The 25,763-nt window shown below is 36.0% G+C and overlaps 1 protein-coding gene across 1 annotated transcript in view; it reads left to right on the top strand.

Annotated features, from left to right (window-relative positions):
* mTor (serine/threonine-protein kinase Tor) overlaps window positions 1-25,763 on the top strand; it is a 32,398-nt gene that overhangs the window by 3,608 nt on the left and 3,027 nt on the right. The window contains exons 7-39 of the mRNA XM_087358505.1: window positions 404-572; window positions 1,996-2,206; window positions 2,310-2,501; window positions 3,312-3,518; window positions 4,563-4,768; window positions 5,657-5,863; window positions 6,159-6,379; window positions 7,393-7,538; window positions 8,706-8,842; window positions 8,987-9,184; window positions 9,671-9,838; window positions 11,571-11,939; window positions 12,241-12,351; window positions 12,599-12,729; window positions 13,072-13,276; window positions 13,800-13,971; window positions 14,488-14,668; window positions 14,992-15,208; window positions 15,424-15,609; window positions 16,096-16,221; window positions 16,443-16,588; window positions 17,301-17,405; window positions 18,025-18,274; window positions 19,157-19,354; window positions 19,445-19,666; window positions 20,851-21,033; window positions 21,822-22,131; window positions 22,469-22,611; window positions 23,170-23,310; window positions 23,468-23,673; window positions 24,256-24,403; window positions 24,598-24,883; window positions 25,184-25,364. Coding sequence (XP_087214631.1) covers window positions 404-572; window positions 1,996-2,206; window positions 2,310-2,501; window positions 3,312-3,518; window positions 4,563-4,768; window positions 5,657-5,863; window positions 6,159-6,379; window positions 7,393-7,538; window positions 8,706-8,842; window positions 8,987-9,184; window positions 9,671-9,838; window positions 11,571-11,939; window positions 12,241-12,351; window positions 12,599-12,729; window positions 13,072-13,276; window positions 13,800-13,971; window positions 14,488-14,668; window positions 14,992-15,208; window positions 15,424-15,609; window positions 16,096-16,221; window positions 16,443-16,588; window positions 17,301-17,405; window positions 18,025-18,274; window positions 19,157-19,354; window positions 19,445-19,666; window positions 20,851-21,033; window positions 21,822-22,131; window positions 22,469-22,611; window positions 23,170-23,310; window positions 23,468-23,673; window positions 24,256-24,403; window positions 24,598-24,883; window positions 25,184-25,364 — 6,279 coding nt within the window. The remainder of the gene's footprint in view (window positions 1-403; window positions 573-1,995; window positions 2,207-2,309; window positions 2,502-3,311; window positions 3,519-4,562; window positions 4,769-5,656; window positions 5,864-6,158; window positions 6,380-7,392; window positions 7,539-8,705; window positions 8,843-8,986; window positions 9,185-9,670; window positions 9,839-11,570; window positions 11,940-12,240; window positions 12,352-12,598; window positions 12,730-13,071; window positions 13,277-13,799; window positions 13,972-14,487; window positions 14,669-14,991; window positions 15,209-15,423; window positions 15,610-16,095; window positions 16,222-16,442; window positions 16,589-17,300; window positions 17,406-18,024; window positions 18,275-19,156; window positions 19,355-19,444; window positions 19,667-20,850; window positions 21,034-21,821; window positions 22,132-22,468; window positions 22,612-23,169; window positions 23,311-23,467; window positions 23,674-24,255; window positions 24,404-24,597; window positions 24,884-25,183; window positions 25,365-25,763) is intronic.

Below are 25,763 nucleotides of genomic sequence, written 5' to 3' on the forward strand. Positions count from 1 at the left end.
TGAAAAGATCATATTGCTGTTGTCAGTATGTATGTTTCCTAAAAAAATTTGGAAATAAAATAATATGACAGATTGAATATACTTATAAAGTACATTCATTTAAATGTTTGCTTACTTTTGAAACTTTAATTAACTTGTTCATGATGGTATGATGTGATCCTGCTGTGTGTTATGTCTTGTGATTGCCTTGAACTGTTGTACTTTAATGTGACTCCCAATACCTGACAGTGAGCTGTAAGGTTTATACATAGCACACTAGGAGTTTTTGCCATTTGTATTCATTAGTTGTAACTACTTTTCATTCATATAATTGCACTTAATATAAATTATTTTAGAAATTTTTAAAATTAATTATTAAACATTTTTTATTGAAACATAAATGAGTTCTTTTTTTCTGTGACAGACATTTAAATGTATCAATGCAGTATCTTCTGTCAAACTTGCGAGGCCGTGAGAAAGATCGCAGTACTGCCTTCACTACAATTGGTTTGATTGCTGTAGCTGTTGAGGATGATATTAAACCATATCTTCCAAGGATTATGGAAGTTATTAGACTGTCACTTCCTGCAAAGGTGAGATCCATTTTAATAATAATGACAAACAGGAGTAATGCATGAATGCAATAAAACAAATTATTTTCTGTTGTCTTTAAAATTTGTTGGGTATCAAATTGTTAAGTAATAATAATATATAGAAACACACAGGTATTAAGTAGAAAATTCAGTTGCTAAGTTTCATTATATAGACTTAGAATTTATTTGCATTTCATATATCCTTCATAGTACAAACCATGGATGTAAAATTTGTGAAAGTATGAATATGAGCACTTAGTAGAATAAAATACCAAAACAGAAGTATAATTGCATAGTTATTACAGCTATTTGTGTAAATATTAACTGTATATAACAATTTTCAATTAAAGTGAATTGTAAAGAGTGGAAGCAGTGAGATAAAAGATAATAAGGCATTTGTGAGAGTGTTTTATTGTAGCCTGGTTACTGAACATCATGTCTTTGTAATAAACATTCCTGTTTTATATTTAGGAGATTCTTGTTTCAACTCTTTGCTGATATCCTGAGATTTTTCATGGATTTCTTGGTATCTCCTGGCAAATGCTTGGGTATCTACTTATATTGGCTAAAATAATCTTCTTATGCACCTTTTCCCATTCATTATTCATCCTCTCATTAAGTGCTGTATAGTCTGAGTTACTGGCAACATTATTAAATTAACCATAACAAATAATCTTCCCTTTCCTAAGATGCTTCAAATTCATGTGGGTTGTCTGAAACCAAAAACAAAATTAGGGTGTAGTTAAACGTGTATATAGTAAATTTTGACATGGTTTACTAATATACAGTTTTTAATGTTGAAACACTGGTTGTGGTTATGGTTCATGTTAGTTGAGTAAATGTGAGGAAATCAACACATTTTGTTCTGTATATTGAGTATGTAGAACTGAGATAACATGTGTAAATACTGTTGTGTGTCCCTTTTCAAAAAATGTATTATCTTTGTTTTAGAAGGGCCAAATGTTTATTATTAACATTACCGTCAATCCTATTGCTTCTAGCCCTAAAAATTGAAAATAACAAGGGATGGCTGTGCCCTAGATAAGAATCAGGAAAAGCTGAAAGAAAAACGTTTTATGTGGTTTGCTATCTTGTAACATATATAGGTATGAATTACATAGCTCTGGCTATGTTAGATCATTTTAAGTCTAGTGAATCATGCTTCAAGGAGGCCAAGGCTTGACTTCGGGCTGTCACGCCATAGAAGAAGAATCATGCTTCATTGGTTCAGTTGGTTCACTAGCAGGATAAGAATTAATAATTTTACTGATAAACTATCTAGAAGAACCCAAAGATGTTTTTAATTTGGAAGAAGACAATAACGTCTCAATTTTACATTGTGTTTTGTCATAGGATTGATTGCATCTGGAGCTAGCAGAGTGTCTGAGTGATACCATTGTGATTTGATTTGTTTTTCATATAGGATACTCCCAGCAAGAAGAGAGGAATGCCTCTGGAGCCAGCAGTGTTTGTGTGCATCACACTGTTGGGGCATGCAGTTAAATTGATGATTAGGTCTGATGTACGAGATTTATTGGAACCCATGTTAGCTACAGGACTCAGCCCTGCCCTGACTACTGCACTTAGAGAACTGGCATTCAGTGTACCACAGCTAAAGAAAGAGATATCTGAAGGTAGGAAGATTTGTATACAGGGTGATTAAAAAAATTATTGCAAGAAGAATATGCATGTTTTACATAATCCTCTGTTGTTTACCATTTGCATCATATTTTGCAGGCTTGCTAAGGATGTTGTCACATGTTCTCATGCATAAACCATTACGCCACCCTGGAATGCCACGCCACCTAGTGGTATCATCTGCGAGTTCAGCTGTGACATCATTGTCATCGCATGGGCTTGGACTGGAATCACAGGATGTTTCCAGCATTGTGTTAGCATTGAGGACATTAGGAAGCTTCAATTTTGATGGTAATGCTACTGTCTGGCACTGAAGTTCTGAGGGCTTTCACACATGGGTAGTTATATTTCAAAAGTCTTTAAGAGTTTAATCTGCAAAAAATTCTCCTTGTGCAGAGAAATGTTGATTACTATCCTGCTCACCACACTGTTCATGGTAAATAATAGTTGTTGTTCTTATATGTTTATCCCCTCGATTCATATTTTAAATTAAGAAGATAATTTTTTTGTGTTGCTTAATGTGGTGTAAAGCCATCAGCTACTGATATCTGTGCGGGAACTTGAGAAAGTTCTGGGATAGAAGCCATATCTTGAATCCAGAAGTGCTAAGGGGCCATTAAACACACTTGCCTTTAGAAGTTACATACTTCTGTCATTTCTTTGAAACATTTCTGCACGAAATAAATTACGTATTGGTGTGGCTGATGCCTTTATTTATGGTCTGTTTTACATTACTGGTCTCTGCCTACCATCACCTTGGTGAAGGATGCCATTTCTAAGGTGAGAAAATTATGAGGCTGACTTCACTACTTCTGATACTTGTAAAATGAGGACAGTGACTGACTGAGAAGACCTGTTGTAGGTGTTTGGTTTGTGGGCCGTTTGATAGTGCTAAACGTACTGAATAAGTTACTTAATGTTGATTAAGAGGATGGGTGTGTATATGTGAGTAAAAGGAGAAATTTGCAGTGTTAGGGATAAGATTTCTATGAAAAAGGGATTTTAATTTTAGATGTTGTGTAAGTGTGTCTTTATATCTTATTTTCTGTATATATTTGGGCACGTGCAGGTGTGAAGGCTAAGGTAGTAATTTCTTTGTAGGTCATTCATTGCTACAGTTTGTCCGTCGATGTGCTGATCATTTTTTGACAAGTGAACAGCAGGAAGTGAGGTTGGAGGCTGTTCGAACATGCAGTCGATTGTTAAGGCTTGCCCTACAAGGTGCCACCAGTCGGCATTCAGACACTGTTACAAGTACAGTTGCTGATGTGCTGGGGAAACTTCTTGTTGTTGGCATTACAGATACTGGTGAGAATTTTCCTTTCTTTCACACATCAGCTATGTTCAATAACTGTCCATCATTGAATGAATATTTGATACATATATGTAACAGGCAGAATATTTATACTAAGATGCATTCAGCATTAAGAATAGAGAATATTTGTCAGTGGGCATTTGCTTTAACTTTTGCTATGATATTTTCAAGTTTAGACATAAATAACAGCTACAACAAATGTTATTTTTATTTTAAGTCACATTTGTGAAAGGTATAAGAATTTTACTTTGGGAGATACTAGTGTTGTTCCCACCTGAATTTATTCACTGCATACAAGGGCAATGCAGACATGACATCAACCTTCAAAGATGATTTTACTTTTGGACACCAACGTAATGATCTAGGTCATCAGCAGTTAACTACAGGATTTACAGTAAGTAACAAAAATTCAGATATAGAATAAGTGGTAAAATTTTATGGTATTCCCATGTAGCATTTTTGTTTTTCTTCAATTCATGGATTAGGCTGATGTTCTGTTCCAACTTCTGTGAAATCCACCTTCTGCATGGTCTTCCAGGATCTCTTCCTCATTTGGGTCCAAAGGGCCTGTTTTGGCATTCATCCTTTTTCCATCCTTTCCACATGTTCTGGCCAATCTTGTTTGTGTCTTCTTATCTGTTATTAATTGAAAATACTCCTAATTCTTCTCTTATATCTTCATTCCTACTTTTGTCCAATCTTGTACACCTCTTCACAGATCTTAAAATTTAATTTCCACTGTTTGTAATTTTTGTATGTCTCTTCCTCATTGTCCACCATTCACTTCCATATAGTAATGCATTTTTGTTATAAAATCTAAATTCTTTGGTCTCATGAAAATTATTGTGTAGGTGTTCCACAATTGTGGAATAATTTTCCTGATGCTTGTGTTAGCAGTAAAACACTACAACTCAGTTTTGGGTGACCTGAAAATCAGCGATGATAATTGTATTATAGTATTTTTACTTCTGATGCTATGTCTTTGTGAAGGCCTCCATAAGGTTTTTTTTGAGTAATTCTGTTGCATTCATTAATAGATGCGGATGTTCGTTACTGTGTACTTGAATCACTGGATGACAGTTTTGACAGCCATCTGGCTCAAGCAGAGAACCTCAGTGCTCTCTTTGTGGCAATGAATGATGAAGTGTTTGAAATCCGTGAGCTTGCCATTTGTACAATTGGTCGTCTGAGCTGCATGAATCCTGCATATGTAATGCCATCTCTTCGGAAAACCCTTATTCAGGTTAGATTTTATTTTTAGTTTGTCAGTATAAATTAAGATTTTAGTTGTTTGTAGATGTGTGAAGTAAGTTAATTATTTATTTTATTTTTGTGTATCTTAACATCTTTTTAAAGAAATGACAGATGTATGCTGTTTCAGTTCTCAGTATTGTAGTAAGTTTTTGCTTATTTTTAAACTACAGTTACTTCAAAACTCATACTTCTTTTTTGAATTGTGCAGTGGTATGTTGTTACATTCTTTTTGTATATTCATAGTAATGTAAATACTTACTCATTTTCTCCCAAATACCTTTCTAACTGTATGAATGAAATGTGCATCAGATTAGTGCCTTTTTCTAACCTTGGTGCTGGATGTACAAATATATGAAGTATATTATTAATTCATTTGAAATTGTATTAAATTTGTGCCTGTCTAGATTCTTACAGGACCTGTGATTTAGTTTTGCTAGTAGTGTGCCAGTATAAGACTACCACTTGGATCTCCAACTACATGTTTTTATTGGGAAAGTTAACACAGTTTTGTCTTTAATCGATATGAATATATTTAAAAACATTGTTAACAAATTTCTCAGGTTATCTCTTACAATGGTTTTAGCCTCTCTTGACACATTAAAGTTTTCCTTCACTGATTTTTAGTTGTTGTTTTTTTCACTCCAGTAGTTCATGTTATAACATTCATTATTCATTTAGGAATAACAATCTTCACTATTACGTGTTATTGTCCTGGACCAGTATTTTATTGTATTGCCATTTTTAATACAAATTAATTAATGAACAGTCTCTGAGTCTGATATTGATCGTAAATAGTACATGATATGGTCATACATACAATTTGAATGTATCGTGTGGTTATGTATTTCTGAATGGAATTTGTGTTATTGAATTACAGTTCCTGACAGAACTGGAACACAGTGGGATAGGACGCAACAAAGAGCAAAGTGCACGCATGTTGGATCACCTGGTAGTGAATGCCCCACGCCTTATTAGACCATATATGGAACCCATTTTGAAGGTGCTTGTGCCTAAGTTGAAGGAGCAAGAGCCCAATCCAGGTGTAGTGGTCAGCGTTCTTACTGCAATTGGAGACTTAGCAGAGGTTAGTTTCTCATCTCGATTCTCAACATTTTATGAACTAATAAAAACAGATTTTCACAATGTAAATTTTAATGGAAGAAATAAAGTTAATTTGTAATATATAATTTCTGTAGAATTTTATCTTGAGTGTAAAAAAAATGTGACTGAGGAAGTCTGTACCTGAAGATGTAATTTTATAATTGCAGATTTTCACATGACAGTTGTGTAATGAAAGTAGAAATGGTATACAGTGTTTAAGAAGGAATATTAGTGTAGAAGGCTGAGTATAAATCATTTGTGTTAATTTTGCCTGGAAGGTTAATGGTCATGAGATGCAGCAATGGATGGGTGAATTACTTGCAATCTTACTGGAAATGTTAGGAGATGCAAGCTCTCCTGAGAAACGAGGAGTGGCTCTGTGGGCTTTGGGCCAGTTGGTGGGCTCAACAGGCCTTGTTGTGAAACCCTATAACCAGTATCCCACATTACTGGATGTTCTCATCAACTTCTTGAAGACTGAACAGCAGCCAGTTATTAGGTAAAATCACACACAGAGAAGTATGTCTGCCACAAGTCCCATGAATTGAAATCATTCATCTTGAAATATCGTGTATATCCAGAGAACAATTATGGTATGAGCCAGAATCTGTTTGGAAGGTAAGGGGAATGTATCTTAGCTAATGGAGAACATGTACAAGATTTCATATAATGTAGGTAATTAACCTTCACTCTACAATAATTGCTGCAATCTGATTATTGGTGCAACTGATTGACTAGGAAACATGGCAACCAGTGCAGTGTTTGCAGACAGTAGAAAGGCTGTCAAATATCCTACCCCTTACTATGTAATTTTTCTGGTGACATTGAAGAGGTATTGAATTTAAATGGTTTAAATTGGCTTACTTCTTTATATCAGTAATATTACTATATTGGAGGAAGGGGTAGAATCTAAACATGAGTACCATAAAAAATTACAGATATTTTCTTTACAGGCTAGCAAAAACATTTATGTTTGTCAGCATTTAGAAAATAGCATAATGAACTTTTTGTACAGGTCTCCTAATATTGTTAGGATAGTAAAATCTAGGAGGCCATGATGAATAAGCTTGTGGTTGTCTAAGGTGCAATCAGAAATGCGTATAGAATTTTGGTGTGGACCTCTTGGGTAGTGGCCACATGGAAGAAAGAGAGGATGATAGAAGGATAACATTATGATGGATCTTGGAGACTTGGATTGTGAGGATGGAAGGCTGAGGCATTGAACTTTCAGATTCCAATACCACAGAATTAATTACTTTTTAGTTGTTCCGTCAGTAATTCTGATAAATTTGGTACTGGCTTCTGGTCACTTGATTTTATAATGAGAATTGTAAAAGTTTGGTGCCTACTATATTTTTCCTTACTGTTTTATACCATAATTTGATTATCCATATTTTTTTTACTTTGTTATTATCATGAACTGATAATCTTGAAATATGAGACTAAATTAGTATGTTGTCTGTTTTATATGTTGTGTGAATGATATGTCAATTTACTTGCATGTATCTTCAGGCGTGAAACCATTCGAGTACTTGGACTTCTAGGAGCGTTAGATCCATATAAACATAAGATGAATCTTGGACAGATTGATTACCAGGTGGATTCCACAGCCCTTTTGTCCATAACAGATAACAAGACTGAAGCAGAGACAAACCATGGTATGAAGTTTTATTCACTGTATACAAGAAGTGTTTGATAGTAACCTATTTACAATTTTTGTGCAACAATTTTGAGCCGGTGCTATTATTTAAGCATTGTTTTGGAAAGGAATATTTTAGAATTATAATATTATATTTGAATTGGGCAATATTTATGATGTTAAATAAGAACATTTTTACTTTTATTAAATTATAGAAAAATTAACTTACTACTTTATAAATTGTATTGTCTTGTGTGATAATGATACCAACAGACTTATAAGCTGAGAACAGTCAGTGGGATCTTCTTGATCACTTACATTTGTGGTTTGTGAGATACTGTCAGTATTTTTGTGCAAGGAATCTCAAAAATAATGAGGAATATTTATGGCTCTAATGCATAGGAGTTCCACACTGAATTTTGGATTTTTTTTACGCGAGTCCAAAACTTGTTACATTTTAGATTTTAAATAATTGTGCATCAGATTTTTCAAAATGTGTGGTTGGAGGTATGTTTTTTCCTAGAATGGAGACTGGTAACTGGATGGTGCAGTCTGGTGTAAACCCCTCCTTTCAGATCTTGCCTTATTTTTACAACACTTTTGGAGCTGGGGGTTGGAAATTTATGTGAGAAAGTGCTTTTGATTGTCTGTAGTTTCTTATGCTAGGTATCGTTGAACTATTTGAGGATGGGTATGAGATTGAAACAAGTTTTTATGTGTAATTCATAATAAAACAGAAGAGAGAAAATAGGCTTATAATATTGCAAACATTGAATTATGAAAACCCTAATTTAGTATTCATATTGATTTTTGGTATTCAGAACAAGAAAATTATAACTGATACTTGTTCACTATTTATACAAATCTGACACTTGTACAAGATTTACACAGGCCATACCAGACACAAACATGAAAAACATGCTTTACTGGATTACACACTGTACCAGAGTAAGGACATATTCATGCACATGAGAGTGGACACTGGTGTACTCTGTGGCAGTCAGTATGTTAAACAGAATTGGACCTGCAAGTAAGAAACACATAATTCCAACCTGTTGCTGCTGGTTAGCTTGTGTGTTGAGCCTTGACTTGATGTCAAAATATTTTGTGAAAGGTTTAGGTAATATTTTCAGAGTTCTGCTAATTATTTTTATTTTATATATTTATTTATTTTTGGTCTTGTTAGATCTTACCACAAGTGAGATGTTGGTGAACATGAGTTCTTCAACATTAGAAGAATATTTTCCTGCAGTAGCTATCGCCACTCTCATGAGGATCATCCGTGATCCAACTTTATCTCAGCATCACACCATGGTGGTTCAGGTAATCAGGACATTTACTGTGTTTACCTTTTCATAACACATGGTTTCTTCCTAATTTTTGCATTTGTAGTATAATCTCACCAAGTTGTATACAACTGGATATTTCTGAATTTAATATGTGATAACATATTTCTTATGTTTGCAGGCTGTGACATTCATCTTCAAATCCTTGGGTATAAAGTGTGTTCCATACATTTCCCATGTGATGCCAAGTTTCCTAAATGTGGTTCGAACAGCTGATGTAAATTTCAGAGAATTCCTTTTTCAGCAATTGGCTATCCTGATTGCTATTGTTAAACAACACATTCGTAATTACCTTGATGATATCTTTACACTTATCAAGGTTTGTGTAATTGTTCTACATCTGAGGATTGTTTCATTATTATTATTATTATTATTATTATTATTATTATTATTATTTTTATTTTTATTACTTTGGATTGTTGCATTTTAGACTATTGTGATTTTGTTCGAAGTATGAACACTATATTTTAGTCTAAATTTCTAATGGTTACTATCAGTTTGAGTAGAGTTTCCAAGGTTTCTCTCTTTGCCAAAGGTAATGCAGTTAATTAATATTTTGTATCTTTGTCCACCTCATTTATTTGTTCCTCTGTGGTCCTAAACATTATAAAGCTGGACAAGTGGTCACACAGATAATTTTGACATAATATGTTTGTATTACGCTAGTATCTGTAAAGAATTTTAGATGATTTGTGTGTCTGGTATATAGGTTATTAAATAGGTAACAGTGTTTTGTGTTTATTGCAGTGATGGACCAAGCTGATGTAAGATTGTTATGTTATGTGTTAATATGATTATTTTGCAGGAATTCTGGACAATTAACAGTCCATTGCAAAGCACTCTGATTCTTCTGGTGGAGCACATTGCTGTTGCTCTTGGGGCTGAGTTCAAGATTTACCTTCCCCAGCTCATGCCTCAAATCCTGCGAGTTCTGATGCATGACACCAGCAAGGATCGAACTGTTACTATTAAGGTAAGAGACAGCTTGCTTGTGCTTTATTCTGTATGAAGGAGATGGATTTGTGCTTGTTGAGTTTATTCTATCAGGACTGCAATATTTTTCTGTTTAAATTGTTAGGGAATAGAATTTTATCTGTCGTTTTATATACAGATAGGTGTGAAACTTGGTCTCTCGTTTTGAGGGGAGAATGTAAATTTAGAGAGTTTGAGAACAAAGATCTGAGGAGAATATTTGGATCAAAGAAATTAAGGAACAAGTTGATAAGATAGGATCCAGTGGTGGGATATTGTAATGAACCTTCAGGTTCCATAAAAGTAGGTAATTTCATAACCAGCTGCTGAATCATGAACTTGTCAAGAAACATCTTGTACCACAGGGTTGGTTAGCGAAATTAATATGACACTTGATTTTTAAATGCTACTGTAGCAGAAACAACTGCATCTTAGATTCAGATAAAACAGGTACAGTGAAACCTCGATGCATCGTTTTCGGCGGGGGTGGGAAATAAAAACGATAGATGCGGGAAAGCATTAAAATTTTTAAAAAAAACAATGTTTCTCTTTCAAAGTTACTTCTTTTTACCAAAAAAGTCTTTAATGGACAACTGGTTTGTCGAAACTTTACGTTTTAGACCAAACAGAGCACTTTCCACGTTCAAAATGTTTTCCTCGTCACGTTCACTAATATTAAGCGCATAAAAGAACGACTTCACTTTCGCCAATGCAGCGTGCGCTTCGGCAAAACTCGGCAAAGCTTCGGGCTCGCATTCGTCGTCTTCCTCTTCCTCACCACTCCAACCCCCTTTGCGGACAATAACAGGAAGAATGGAAATACTATTACTGCCGAACTCAACGAAACGTAGCTGTAGAAGACCCTGAACCGCTGGAAACGAGATGAACCAGAAGAATGAAAAGTGCCGCCAGCCTTTCCTTTGTACTTATAATAAAAGCATTTGTGAAGAAATTCACACTGCACATGCCATCTGGCATCGCTGGAACGAAATATGAGTGCACCCAAATTAAAATCGTAAAATTTCTGACAATGGGCACCGCCATTCACTCCAACTATCACCCCTGCACCGCTGACCCCTCATTCCAAAAGAATCTGTGCTGGTTGGGCGACATAACAGGTTACCGCTACTGCGTATTCCAAAAACATTGTGCGTCTTTCGGTAATAATTTATCTCAAAACCCAGCATTTTAAATTCTCAGAAACGATCATTGCGGGAAAACTGTGGGCCGGGACTAAGATTTTTGAACGATCGATGCAATAAAACGATAGTTCGAGGAACGATAGAAGCGGGAAAATGTAACATTATTTTATATGGGATGTATTCGGGACCGAACAAAACGGACGATGCATCCGGGAAAACGATAGTTCCGGGAACGATGGATAGAGGTTTCACTGTATTGTATTATCACTGACAATAGTAAATTTAGTCATTGTTTAGCAACTAAAGATGATAGAGTATTCATGGCTTTATGCACCATGGAAAAATTGCTTGTTATGTTAGGATAAATGTGAAATTTTGATTGTCTGTTTAATAAAAATCACCTTCTTGGGTATGATTAGTTTGCCCATACATATGAAGGAATTTGTGTTTATCTGACAGTACAGTAGGGAAAGAATTGCGTTTTGTGTTCAGGTAAATATGGTAAATTAACATTTATGCTTCTACCTATGTGTATGAAAATATTTATGTAAGAGTATGGGACCAGTTCCTAATAAAATTTTCTTGTTACAGCTGCTGCTAGCACTGCAGAAGTTTGGCAACAACCTTGATGACTACCTGCATTTGGTACTTCCTCCCATTGTACGTCTTTTTGATGCAGCTGACTGTCCGATTGGCGTGTGCCATGTTGCTCTTGAGACTGTGGACCATCTGGCTGATACTTTAGACTTTACTGACTTTGCATCACGTATTGTCCATCCACTTGTTCGGACATTAGACTCTTGCCCAGAGCTACGTACTACTGCGATGGAAACTCTATGTGCTCTTGTTGTCCAACTTGGACGAAAGTACCAGATATTCATTCCTCTAGTCCAAAAAGTCATTGTGAAACACAAAATAAATTGTCAACGATATGAAATAGTGACTTGCAAGATTGTTACGGTAAGTTCAATTCTAGAAGATGTTATAGTATCATAAGGACTGAATATAAAACTCCAGCTCTGGCTTCTTCTTCTTCCTTTAAAAAACAAAAACAGTCAGAATCTATGTTTGGAACACATGCACTTACTGAGTTATTTAATTTGAAAGAATTTGCTTTAATTCGTTTTGCTTTGAAATCAGAATGGTACCAGGGTTTGGAAATAAATTTTGTTAGATATACTTGAAAATTCCTGTTATCTACCATTCAGTTGGTTATTCATTTATTTGGTTCTGAGAGCCAGTTTTGTCTTCTGTTTATTAGGATACAACAATAGCTGAAGAAGAGGACTACATGTTGATGAGGCACCGATTATCCCGGCACAAGAACAGAGATATTGCTTTAACATCATCTGATACAACCACAATCAAGAGGGTGAGTTTGAAGATTGTGATACACTACAGAGCTATCAAAATTCTTTGAAGAGCCAACTAAATCCCTCAGGCTACACTTTGTATAACTGTTCTTAAGTTATGTAATAATACTCTTTCATAGTTGTTACCTTGAATCTGCACTCTGTAAGGGGGAATAAAGTATAAAAGAACAAGTTTTATGAGAAAAAATAAATTAAAACATTGCTCTGAACTTTTGACCCATTTCTGTATGATTGTTTTTTTAACAGTTGCATGTCTCACCCGCAAACCTTCAGAGAGCATGGACAGCGACAAGAAGAGTTTCCAAAGATGACTGGCTGGAATGGTTGCGAAGACTAAGTATTGAATTGTTGAAAGAGTCACCATCACCAGCACTGAGGTATTACTAGTATTTCACGTAACATTGTACTAAAAATTAGTAACTACATATGTGATTAATATTTTGAAGGTTGTAAAGCTTAATAATAAAGCAACGGTAGATTTGTTTAGAAAAGCTGAAGAAAATTAATGTGGTTCAGCATGTCTAAAATACATATTTAAGATTTAAGTATTACTTTTATGAATGGTGATGGGAATTAGAAACCAAAAAGTAAATAAAGGTGTCTACTTTAGTTCAGTGTACTCCAGCATTTTCATATTTGTTCTATGTTTTACTATTTTATGAAATGGATATATATTTTATGTAGTACTTTAAAGCTGGCCTGTATTAAATTTGTTGCAGGTCATGTTGGGCCCTAGCACAGACATATTCGCAGCTACCTCGGGATCTCTTCAATGCTGCATTTGTATCCTGTTGGACTGAACTCAGCGAGTCATTGCAGAATGAGTTAATCCAAAGCTTGGAGCAGGCACTCATGGTGCCAGATTTGCCTGAGATCACACAGACAATCCTGAACTTGGCTGAATTCATGGAACATTGTGATAAGGTGTGGAACATCCTTTAGGCATTTTGCGTTCATGAATCTTTGGCATGGAACTTCTTGAAGATCTACATTTAAATTCTGATCATCACTATCACAGCAATTTGTTCCATTCCTTTCTTGATCTTTGGTAGGTGACTTGTCAGCAGTTGAAAATTTTTAAATAGGTTATGAAATATAACCTATAAAAATGTAGCGTGGTGGTCAGAGTGTGTGTAACTTTGAATGGGGAAGAAGGTACATGAACAGTATTTTTGTGAGTTCGTGTCTTGGAAAGAAACTACTTGGAAGACCAAAAGGGTGATGTTAAAGTTGCTCTTAATGAAATAACTATTAATTGTGTGAAACAAATTAAAGTGATTTAGGATAATATCCTCTTTGATGGTGGCAGTATTGAAATGTGGGTTCTGTTTTCAGAGAGTGAGTAATTAGTTGGTTATTTGGTTACAGAACAACTAATTATGATCATGTAGCTCCTGAGGATCTGTTCTTGTGTGTCTCATAGATGTCTTGTATATATATATTTCAGGGCCCACTGCCTCTAGACGCTCAGTTGCTGGGTGAGAGAGCTATGCACTGTCGAGCCTATGCTAAGGCACTCCACTACAAGGAGGATGAGTTCCATAAGGGTCCCAACTCACAGGTGTTTGAGGCTCTAATCTCCATCAACAATAAGTTGCAGCAGAAAGAAGCTGCTGCAGGTAGTATGGATTTTATATGGTAATAGATTGAGTTTAAACTTTGGATCTGCTGCTACTTGCTACACACTAAGTGAATCAGAACAGAAATGTGACCCTGTTTCGACAAGGCCAAAGCTACAGGTTATTGAAAGATCACCAGGCTGTTTTGTAAGAAATTGAATATTACTAAGAAGAGAGACCTCTTATACCTGGCATTTTAGAGCAGAATGACTTGAAAAGTATTTGGAGCCAGGAGAGATAAAGTAAGATTAAGGAAATTATATAATAAGGTAGTTTACAATTTTATCTCTTTATTTAATGTTGTTACGGTGATTAAGTCAAGAATGAGGTGGGTGGGGAATGTAGCTTAAAATATAAATATCAATCTTCTGTAGGACTTGAGAGAAACCCCTGATGCCATTATACAAAAACACATGTTTAGTATTACAAGTAAATTAATTACATTTGTACGTTGTCAGTTATAAAAAACTGATGAGATAACTAAAATTTTCCTGTTGGTTTCCAAATTGGATTCAGGTCTCCTGGAGTATGTGATGAACCATCAGGGTTCAGACCTCAAGGTACAGGAGCGCTGGTATGAGAAGCTGCACAACTGGGAGAAGGCTCTTCATTCCTACCAGGAGAGACTGGAGGATAACTCAGAGGATGTGGATGTGGCGCTGGGACAGATGAGGTGCATGGAGGCTCTTGGTGAATGGTGAGGTTCACATTTTGTGTTTCTTGGGGAGAGAATGGGGGGAAAAACAGTTTTTCAGTGCTGTAAGTACCTTGAGTCTCATACAGAATTAAATCTACTCACTAGTTTTTGGTGTAGGCATTTTGCTTCCAAATGTTATCTGTACCTGTTCAGTAGTTTTGGAAATGAAACATGCATATGGACATGAGCTTGTTATGTATTTATTGCATGCTGTTTGTGCAGAGATAATATGGTTGTGCTTCTTTCTCTGAACTGTATTTCTGCTATAGGAGGCCATCTCAGTTTATCTTACAGTTCTATTCACTTGTTACAATTTGTCACAGGGGTCAGTTGAATGATGTTGCCACAAAGCATTGGAATCATTTCAATGAAGATGGACGTCAAAGGATGTCTCGTATGGCAGCAGCTGCAGCTTGGGGTTTAAACCAGTGGGATACTATGGAGCAGTATGTGAACTGTATCCCTCGTGACACTCAAGATGGGGCCTTCTACAGAGCTGTCCTTGCAGTTCATAGAGGACAATATATTGCTGCTCAGCAGGTAATGGTATTTATGTAATGTTGGTATAAGTGTGGAGTGGTGTGCTCCAGAGGAATATATAAGAAACTGCTATTGAAGAAGTCTGCATATAGAAATAATTTATATTCTAATTTTAGTTAGAATGAAAATTAATTTTTAAAATAAAAGTCATTTGAAATTTTAAACATTGATGTATTTTATTGTTCATTTCCTTGAAGTAACCAATCTTTCTACAGCTTATAGACTCTGCACGGGATCTCCTGGATACTGAGTTGACTGCAATGGCTGGAGAGAGTTATCAGAGAGCATATGGGGCCATGGTCTCTGTGCAGATGTTGGCAGAATTGGAAGAAGTTGTCCAGTATAAATTAATTCCAGAAAGAAGAGCAACCATTCGTAAAATGTGGTGGGATAGATTGCAGGTATTAGACAGGATTATATTCTTACATTAGAAGCTCAGCAGTACATGTACAAATGTACTTTATTGGAGAGTTAGAATGGTGTTTGTCTTTTTCTTAGGATCTTTGCTTTAGAATTTGCAGTATTCACAATTATTTATTCTTTGATTCTGTCATGAGAGGGCATTGTTGTTTGGTGTTGAAACAGCGATAACTAAGCAGTTTGTATGCAAGTTAAGAACAGTCATTCTGAATGAGGATATAAAACTTTAAAAACAACAAACAAATTATTTGTTATTATACACAGTTTATGCTTATTCTTTCAGGCCTAAATGCATTTTAAGGGACCTTATGCAAGCACAGATTTTTTCTGAGCGGTCTAGATGGACTACATAGTATAAACATGTTAAATTGCAGGCATTCCTTAGATAGGTAATGGAGATTTCTAAGTCAGAAATGTAATTCCTATGATCCATCTTATTGTTGATATATATGTAACTTTTTGTGCAGGGTTGCCAACATGTTGTTGAAGACTGGCAGCGCATTATCCAGGTCCATACACTAGTAGTCTCTCCCCAGGAGGACATGTACACGTGGCTCAAATATGCTTCACTTTGCAGGAAGTCTGGTCGCCTGGTGAGTGATGTGAAGTTACTGAAATATATTTGCATACACTGTGTCACTGATATGGCCGTAGATTTTAATTTATTTCTTACAACCAGCATTTTTGTCAGTGTAGACGAAGAGTTGATATGTTATGTTCTGGTTTAAGATATTCCCTGTTTATTTCTTAATACTTTATATTTTAATATGATAATAAAAGTTCTGAAAGAATAACTTCATGATGTGTTTTACAGATGTTATCCCATAAGACACTTGTAATGTTGCTTGGCATGGATCCATCACAGAATCCAGACCTGCCATTACCTGCACACCATCCTCAGGTCACGTTTGCCTACACTAAACACTTGTGGATGTCAGACCAAAGAGAGGAAGCCTACAGGTATGTTCCAGTTCTCTTATTTTAATTCTCGATGGAGAAAGATGGGGAAAATGTGTGACAGTATCATTTGTAGCAATACTTTCATGAAAGTATGATTGCTTTAATGTTTAGGAGGGGCAGAGCATTTATGTTAACTATCTTAGCATACATAACACTTCGAAAAATAAAAGGTCTCACTTTGTGGTTTATTGGTACTCCAAACACTTGAATACAGCGGAACTAATCATATAAAAAATGCATAGTTAGCCAGCTCCAGTTTGACAGTAATTTTCTTCACATGTACATTTTTGGGGCACAGTACTTACCAAAATTGTGTGTGTAGAGAATAATAAATATTATAGTAGACTACTTTTTCTTAAGTATTGATTTTCATTTTCATGTTTTACAATTTCCATTAGAGGTAATTTCTCAGGATCTCAGGAAATTCGCAGTAGTTGAAGTTTCTGTTTTGGCAGATTTTCATTTTAGTTACGTGTTTAGTTAGTTACATAATTTATTTGTTTGTTATATGAACAGTTGGTTTTTAAGCCGTGAATTTTGGGCGTCCATGAAATATCACCTGCATTTCCATTTGATGCTAAGATAAATTACTGTGTAGGCTGTTGCCCACAATGCAGTTACATATTTCCAACCCACCATATTGTCATATATATCTCTCATATAGTTAAGATAACTTCATAGCTTCAAGACATGCTTGTGCATTATGTTGCAGTCAGCTGCATAGGTTTGTTCAGTCCTCTCTGCACCCTCAGACACTCCAGCTGATTGGTCAGGATGAAGATAAACAACAAGAATTACGCCGCAGACTCCTTGCAAGGTAGTACACATTTTGTGATGATACAAGAATTACATATCACATAGCAGTATTCTAGGGGCATATTAAAATCTACTAACAGTGTTGATATTTTCAGCACTTGATAGGGGATGCAATAAAAATAGAAGCTGCTTCAGAAGTTTCAGGAAGTAAAAGAAGGCAGTAATTTGGAAGCAAGTAGAACTTGCCCTTACATTTGTACCGGTGTTATGGTGTATAATGTTTTATACAAAGAACTTTGAAAGCATGACGTGCATGCACCCACCACACACATGGAATTTACACTTATCCAATTTTAATTTTTTCCCCAGTGTATGTTTTAAGTTGTGGTTCTAACTTCATTATCCAGATGTGAAAGTTTTGTCCATATATTGTTATTTTCAGTTTAGCATTTTGATCATTGTTCTCTAAAGCAACGTTAAATAATGATTTCATTTTATTCTTACATTAACCAAAAAGCTTTCCCACTTTCATCTTATATCACAAGTCCCATATGGGTTGGTAAAGTCTAGGTTTATGAGTTTGTGTTCTGTACCCAAGAGGTAAGAAAGTGCTTGATGTTATGGTCATCCTTGTAACTCGGTTATATTCTAACTTTTTGTGCCCACATTTACATACACAGATGTTACTTAAAGATGGGTCAGTGGCAGGAGAGCTTACATGGTATCAATGAGCATACAATTCCTGCTGTTCTTCAGTACTATGCTACAGCCACAGACCATGATGCAGCATGGTACAAGGCCTGGCATGCATGGGCATATATGAACTTTGAAACAGTTCTCTTTTACAAGCAACAGCAGCAAACAAATGAAGTAGGAGGAACAGCTAACAGGGTCCAAGCTGATACCAACCCAACTTCTCGTGCAGGACTTGTAAGTTCTTCAAATTTTTGAATTGTTTAAAAATGTGCGTCATAAACACTTTGTATCTTAAACGCCTAAGTCCTTTCAGTGGCCTTCGATAAATTTGGTGTGAGAAGTGTGCTTTGTTCATAAATCAGAACTTATGTTCTGTATAAGGGCCTTTAAAAATGATGGGCATGTCTTATTAAGTATGTTCTAAATCAGTGACAGTTTTAAGAAAATTTGTATTCTTAAATGAGACAAATATTTCACAATTATGAAGCATATGACTAATGCAGTATAGTGGTATTCAGGAGGTCTCTGAATCAAATTTCAGCCAGGTGACAGATAATCTCTCTCCCTCTAATTCCATTGGAGTCTAATACCAGGCTGTACTAGTGGACAGCAGTAATGTCCACAGTGGTACACCACCACAGCCAGTGGTCTTGTTGTCATTATATATTTTCTTGTGCTACTTGCTCTGATCCTGTCATTTACTCCAGGCCGAGCAACAAGCCATTCAGCGGAAACTGCAGTGGGTTAAGCCCACCAGGTAAATGTCAGGGTAGTATTTTAATAAATGCCACAGCCTCTTTGTCCTGTATTCTGACCAACTTGCTGTTTGTTTGTTTTTTCATCCTGCCATTTTCTGTTGACATGTCATAGCCTGAATATTTTATGTAGAGTTGTTAAGTGAAGCAGCAAACAACTGGTACTTAATTTTGTCTTCTCTACTTTCTTTGACCTTTATTTATGTTCTTAGAGATGTACTTTCTTTTTATCCATGGTTGTGAAAATAATGGTAAAGTGAAAACTACTGAAACAAAGTCAAACATTACTTGGTTAGCTGTATTGGAAAACACAGTAAATATCAGAATCTTGTGATGATAATCTACTATTTTTGTTTTGTAGCCAAGTTCTATATATATATCCCAGTTCACGGTGCCAGCAGTGGAGGGATTCTTCCGTTCCATTGCCTTGTCGCATGGCAGTTCACTGCAAGATACACTTCGGTTGTTAACACTTTGGTTTGACTATGGTCAGTGGCCAGAAGTGTATGATGCCATTGTAGAGGGAATTCGTACAATTGAAATTGATACATGGCTTCAGGTAAATCTGTATGATTTTTAAAACCTTCCTGTTATGCACTAATATCTGGTGTACCTTTTCTACATGTATTAATGTATTATGTTGCTGTAGGTGATCCCTCAGCTGATAGCCCGAATTGACACTCCACGTGCCCTGGTAGGCAGACTCATTCATCACCTTCTCATAGACATTGGTAAACATCATCCACAAGCTCTGGTTTATCCCCTGACAGTTGCCAGCAAATCTGCCAGCATGGCAAGACGCAATGCAGCAAACAAGATCCTCAAGAACATGTGTGAGCACAGTCCTGTGTTGGTCCAGCAGGCAGTTATGGTAACACACCATTCTATAACACTTTTACTTCTAGCTACTTATAGTCACCATTTGTGCCAATAGCATGATATTTCTATTAGATCTGTAGACATTTCCTAGAATGTATTATATTTTAAAGCCTTGTCCATTATATATTTTGTCAGTCATGGTTTTACTTTTCCCTTGCATTAGAAGAGAATGTGTTTTTGAATTCAGGTTTTACATGCATATTTTGAGCCAGTCCTAATTTAAATAAGTACCAGTAGTTTTTTGTCAGTTTTTTCTGTTTCATAACTCATGCCCTAAAGATTTTTGGTGCTGTGCGAATTTCTTTGCATAGTAATCCAGCTCTTGGTTCCTTGTTTTTGGTATCTATGTACAGCATCATCATCATCCACTGACATTTCCACTTGAGGGGGTCATATTGTTACATAACCTTCTAGCTTCCTCCATGGTCCTGTTATTGTGTGTGGGAAGAAACAGTGAAAATTTTTTCACCTATGAACCCATAATTTGTTAATGAATTTTGAGTTGCCTGTGGTTACTTTAGCTGTTACAAATTGTCTTGTTCTCTGAACAATCATCCATTGGTGTAAAACAAATATTAAGTAATGTAGAGATTAAAATTAGGTGAGTAGATTCAAGTAGGCAGTCTTACTTCCTGCCAGTAATTCTCTGCTTTACACATTTAATTATGATTGTTTTCTGGTATATGAGGTAGCCAAACATGAGATTTGATGTTTTCACAGTGTTGAAAATGTGGATTGTGGTTTCCTGTTGTATGGTGGTGTGTAGTCTTATAAGTTGTTACCAATATTTTGGGGGACTTACTGCATAGCAGATGTGAGGTTGGAGAAAGATAAGTTTTTGCATTATTGTGTGCTACATTTTAACAAACAGGTGTTGGAAATGTTAACAGAACTGGCCTAACAAGTGGACATCTTATGCACCAAAAATTAATTTTGAAAACTGAGCTTCATTTCTTAAATTGACACATTTATATCACACTGTCTTGAAAAATTTTCAACAAATGCTGGACCACACAACAATTTAAGTCAAGTTAGTTTAATCATAAAACCATTGTATTATTTACTAAGAAACAACATAGTGTTTCTTTCATTATGAAACCATTTATGCAGAGGGTTAAATTTAAAAATGAAATTAAAATGTTATTACATATTCATTCTAACAAGTTCTATTTGCAGGTGAGTGATGAGTTGATCCGAGTAGCAATTCTGTGGCATGAATTGTGGCATGAGGGTTTGGAAGAAGCAAGTCGTCTCTATTTTGGAGAACGCAATGTGAAGGGAATGTTTGACACCTTGGAACCTCTTCATGCCATGTTGGAAAGAGGTCCTCAGACCCTGAAGGAAACTTCTTTTAACCAGGTAAAATATTTATGATGACTTTGTATGACTGTAGGATGATACAAATTCTTAATTATCTTGTTATGAATACAGTACCCAATTTGAAATTTTTATGTCACATTTCCTCTTTAGACTGTAATGTTGAGTCATACTGTAACTCTAAACATTTTGTAAAAATTCACTGGTATGTGCCATTTTGCACACATTTGTGAAAGAAATTTAATTAATCATAAAATTATTTGTAATAGTTAACATTCTGATACTGTAAGTGGCTTAACTGATTCCATCTCAAAGTGAGTCCATCCCACCTAGAATTCATCATAGTTATTTTTACCCCTGTTATCTTCTTCACACAATAGCTGGAATTTTTTCATGTTCATTGGAACTAAAAGTTCCTTTCTTTTCGTACTTTGGTCTATTCTGGCTACTTGCTTCCATCATTATTCTATCACCTTCCCATTGGTCTAAAAAATACATAACAAAACATGAACTTTTTTATAACGTGTGTATGTTCTCCATGTGTGAACAAAGATATGGTCTCAGTCTGACAGTAAGATTACAGTCAATTTCTGTATGTGGTTGTATCCAGGTGATGTGCAAAAAAATGGTAAGCACTGTAAATGAGTGGCAGATACATTTTTTGTACTATGCCACCACTATACATTGCAGCACTCTTCCCATAAAAGCAGTAGCCTGTTCTGAATATCATAGCCCCAAATGTACCATGATACTGCTCATGTCTAAAAGGTGGCATAATGCTTACAAATAAATGAAAGTATACGTTCACTTAGAACTGCAGTTTTGTGTAGGCATATGGACGTGATCTGATGGAGGCACAAGAGTGGTGCCACCGATATAAAGTATCTGGCAATGTACGAGATTTGAATCAAGCATGGGATCTGTACTACCACGTATTCCGACGAATCTCACGCCAGCTGCCACAACTGACCAGTCTAGAGCTGCAGTATGTTAGCCCAAAACTCCTAATGTGCCGAGACCTGGAGCTTGCAGTACCCGGCAGCTATATCCCAGGACAGCCTGTGGTTAGAATTGCACAGATCCAGAGCTCATTGCAGGTCATCACATCAAAACAGCGACCACGCAAACTCTGCATCAAGGGTAAAATTAATTGAGTACTAACTTGCCCCATGGTGCTGGGTCATCCTTGATAATTTGGCATCAACACTGATGATGAGAAAATTAACTTTGTTTTATGGAGTATCGAGCCATTACTATGTTCAAAAAATCTCACCATTACACCAGGTTCTATACCATTTGTGTGTGTGTGTGTGTATAATCATGTTCAAACTGCAAAATATCCTTTTTAGGGCAGACAGGATGATCATTAAAAATTCAATATAATGAACATCTGCATTGCATTAAAAATAAGAATAAAGAGTGATATGAAAGGTTTTGCATATTTGTGACTTGTCACGCTTCTGTGCGTTATTATCAGGGAGCAGTGGTCGGGACTACATGTTCTTGCTAAAGGGTCATGAGGACTTACGACAGGATGAGAGAGTCATGCAGCTTTTTGGTCTAGTCAATACGCTTCTGCTTAATGATCCTGACACTTTCCGCAGAAACCTCACAATTCAGGTAAGCATTACATACATATTTTTTGTTACTTTTTAAGTACGTCATAGTTTCAACTTGATCAGTCAACTTAAAGGTACCATCTCAGTATTTGCCTGAAGGAATTGGGAAAACTGTGAAAAGCCATGATTTCTGGTCTGTGAGCCAAAATTTGAACTTGAATTTGCCAGATAAGCAAGAGTGCTAATTACTGAACTACTACATTCAGAATGTGATCACAGCCAGGCAGTACATAGTATTATTTTTGAGGCAGTGACCATAAAATACTAAAGTATGATTTATGGATATTCTGTTTGTCGGCTTTTCTTGCTTGGTGTAGGGCTCAATGTAAAAGCTGTTCAGCTTAAATGTTTAGAAAACATTTTAAGAAACTTCTTCATAAACAGCCTTTTGAAATATACTGAGGGGAAAAATACCTTAGAGTAGAAATAATGGACCTTGGACAAATGAGTGTCTGCAAACAGAACATAAGTGTGGAACTTTCCAGGGAGGAACTTCAATTAGAATTTATTGCATTCGTCTGTAAAAAAAATAATCTTTTTCTTCGTCCCATCCTTTTAGAGATATGCTGTGATCCCATTGTCCACCAACAGCGGTCTGATTGGTTGGGTCCCTCACTGTGATACCTTGCACACGCTTATCCGGGACTATCGTGAGAAGAAGAAAATTCTGCTCAACATTGAGCACAGGATCATGCTCAGAGTAATAAATTTTCAAGTCTATGTAATCAGTATTTTAGTATTATGAAGTTTGTGTTTTCTTCTAACATACATTCCTTGTGGACATTCTGATGCAATTAATAAACTTAAAAGAATGTTCAATAAATTTAAACACATTTCTTTGTTGTATTTTATTGCAGATGGCTCCTGACTATGATCACCTGACACTTATGCAGAAGGTTGAGGTGTTTGAACATGCACTGGAACATACACAGGGTGATGACCTGTCTCGCCTCTTGTGGCTCAAATCACCGTCATCAGAAGTTTGGTTTGACCGCCGTACAAACTACACACGCTCTTTGGCAGTTATGTCAATGGTGGGATATATACTCGGGCTGGGGGACAGGTGACTGACTTTCTTGAAGCAGCTGCTGTACTGCATTGTTGACTCACTTAATAGTAGAATATTAGGTTTGCATCTAACCGTTTTTTTCCCACGCTGTTGGTGCACAGTAACAAAACTTACAAAAGTGTATACATTAAAATTGTTCAGCATAAACTCAACGTGCTGCTACCAATTTTTTAATTAGAAATATTGCATCTTACTCTCTGATAGTAGAACATAAAAGCTTAAGAGAATGAATGCCAAAGCAAATGGACACAATCCTGAGTCATTTCCAGTCACCTCCCACTTCACAACCAAACTTTCTGAGAGCCATCTAAATCTTATCCTCCCATCATTTCTTGATCTTCCAAGTAGCTGTATGAATCCTTGTCTTTCCCATGCAAGCTGCATGTGTAGCCTATCTTAACATACTGTTTTACTACTGTAATAATACTATGTGACCTGTATACAATGATTTTTTTTTGTGGTATCATAATTCCCACTTTATCCATTCTAGACCTAAATATTTTTATCAGTACTTTGTGTACGAAGTTTACAACACTATTTAAAATGAAAGTTTAAATATCTTGTATTGTTTTGCAGACATCCTTCAAATCTGATGTTAGATCGTCTGAGTGGTAAAATTCTACATATTGACTTTGGTGATTGCTTTGAAGTGGCAATGACTAGAGAGAAGTTTCCTGAAAAGATTCCCTTCAGGCTTACAAGAATGCTTATTAATGCAATGGAGGTAAGTATAGATTTTCAAGGGAATATGACAGTTGGTAATAAAATAATATATAATGTCTAATCACATAAATGAAGACAAAGAAAACTAAAACTGATCTAGAATCAGGTCACATAAGAATGGCACTACAGAAAAATTCCTAACCACATCTCCAGATATAGAAATTCAGTGGAATAATTTGGAATTATTTTGTGCAGGTGACAGGCATTGAAGGAACATATAGACAGACTTGCGAGTCTGTGATGGTAGTATTGCATCGGAACAAGGACAGTCTGATGGCTGTGCTGGAGGCATTTGTGTATGATCCTCTGCTCAACTGGCGCCTGATGGACAGTGCAGCACCCAAAGCTAAACGGTCCAAGGCACAGACTGATTCTTCCATTTCATCGTCCTCACAAGAACATGGAGATATTTTGGATAGTGGGGGCAGCCTTAGTGCTACTGTACCTAAGAAGGGAGCTCCTAGCAGTGTAGAAAATGGAGGTGAGTTTTTGTATTTATTTAAATTGTCGACAAATATAAATTTTTAATTCTAAAATTGCAGTTTTCATACCAATGTCCAAGCCAGTATTTTGAAGATGTACTGAACATCCAGCATTATTTTATAAAATTTATAATTTTTAGTTATAGTGTGGGGATCAGGGCAGTAAGCACCTCTGAAATGTTCGTCAGTTTCTGTGAGACTACATGGCACAACATCTCAGGAGACGGCCATCTTCATCTTACCAGTAATACATTGTTTTGTTAAAAAAGGGATCTTATGCAATCTTGAATGTCGATTAGGAGACGGCAGCCAACCAGAAGCTCTTAACAAGAAAGCATTAGCCATTATCAAAAGAGTACGTGAGAAGCTGACAGGACGAGACTTCTTGAATGAGGAGATGCTGACAGTGCAGAAACAAGTAGACTTACTGATCCAGCAGGCCACATCCAATGAGAATCTCTGCCAGTGCTACATTGGCTGGTAAGTATTCAATTTTTTACATGGATGACAAGAGAGCTTTTTGTTATTCCGATTTAAAGTCCAAGGACTTTGTGGTCTAGGGTTAAGGCACTGGACCTCAGTGCCATAGGTGTTGAGTTAGGACCAGGTGAATCTACGGAGGATTTCACTGCTTTTGTCCCACATTAAGGTACAGGTCCTATCTGCCAGGTATCAACAAATCCACAAGAAAACTGAAAGGTGAATGAATGGTTGAATGATGTAAGTAGTGTTCACCTATCATCAGTAGTAAATGCAATCCTACCATGTGGACAGGAATAGATGATTGAACTTTGCCATCCAGGCAGAAGCAAATGAGGTGTTTCACTTATTTTGAATTACTTTAACTGTATTGACAGTATACCTAAAAATATTTTTTCA

This window comes from Zootermopsis nevadensis, unplaced genomic scaffold (assembly GCF_977971745.1).
Source record: "Zootermopsis nevadensis isolate Lab colony 2312 unplaced genomic scaffold, Znev_1.0 Znev_ptg000030l, whole genome shotgun sequence".
NCBI lineage: Eukaryota > Metazoa > Arthropoda > Insecta > Blattodea > Termopsidae > Zootermopsis > Zootermopsis nevadensis.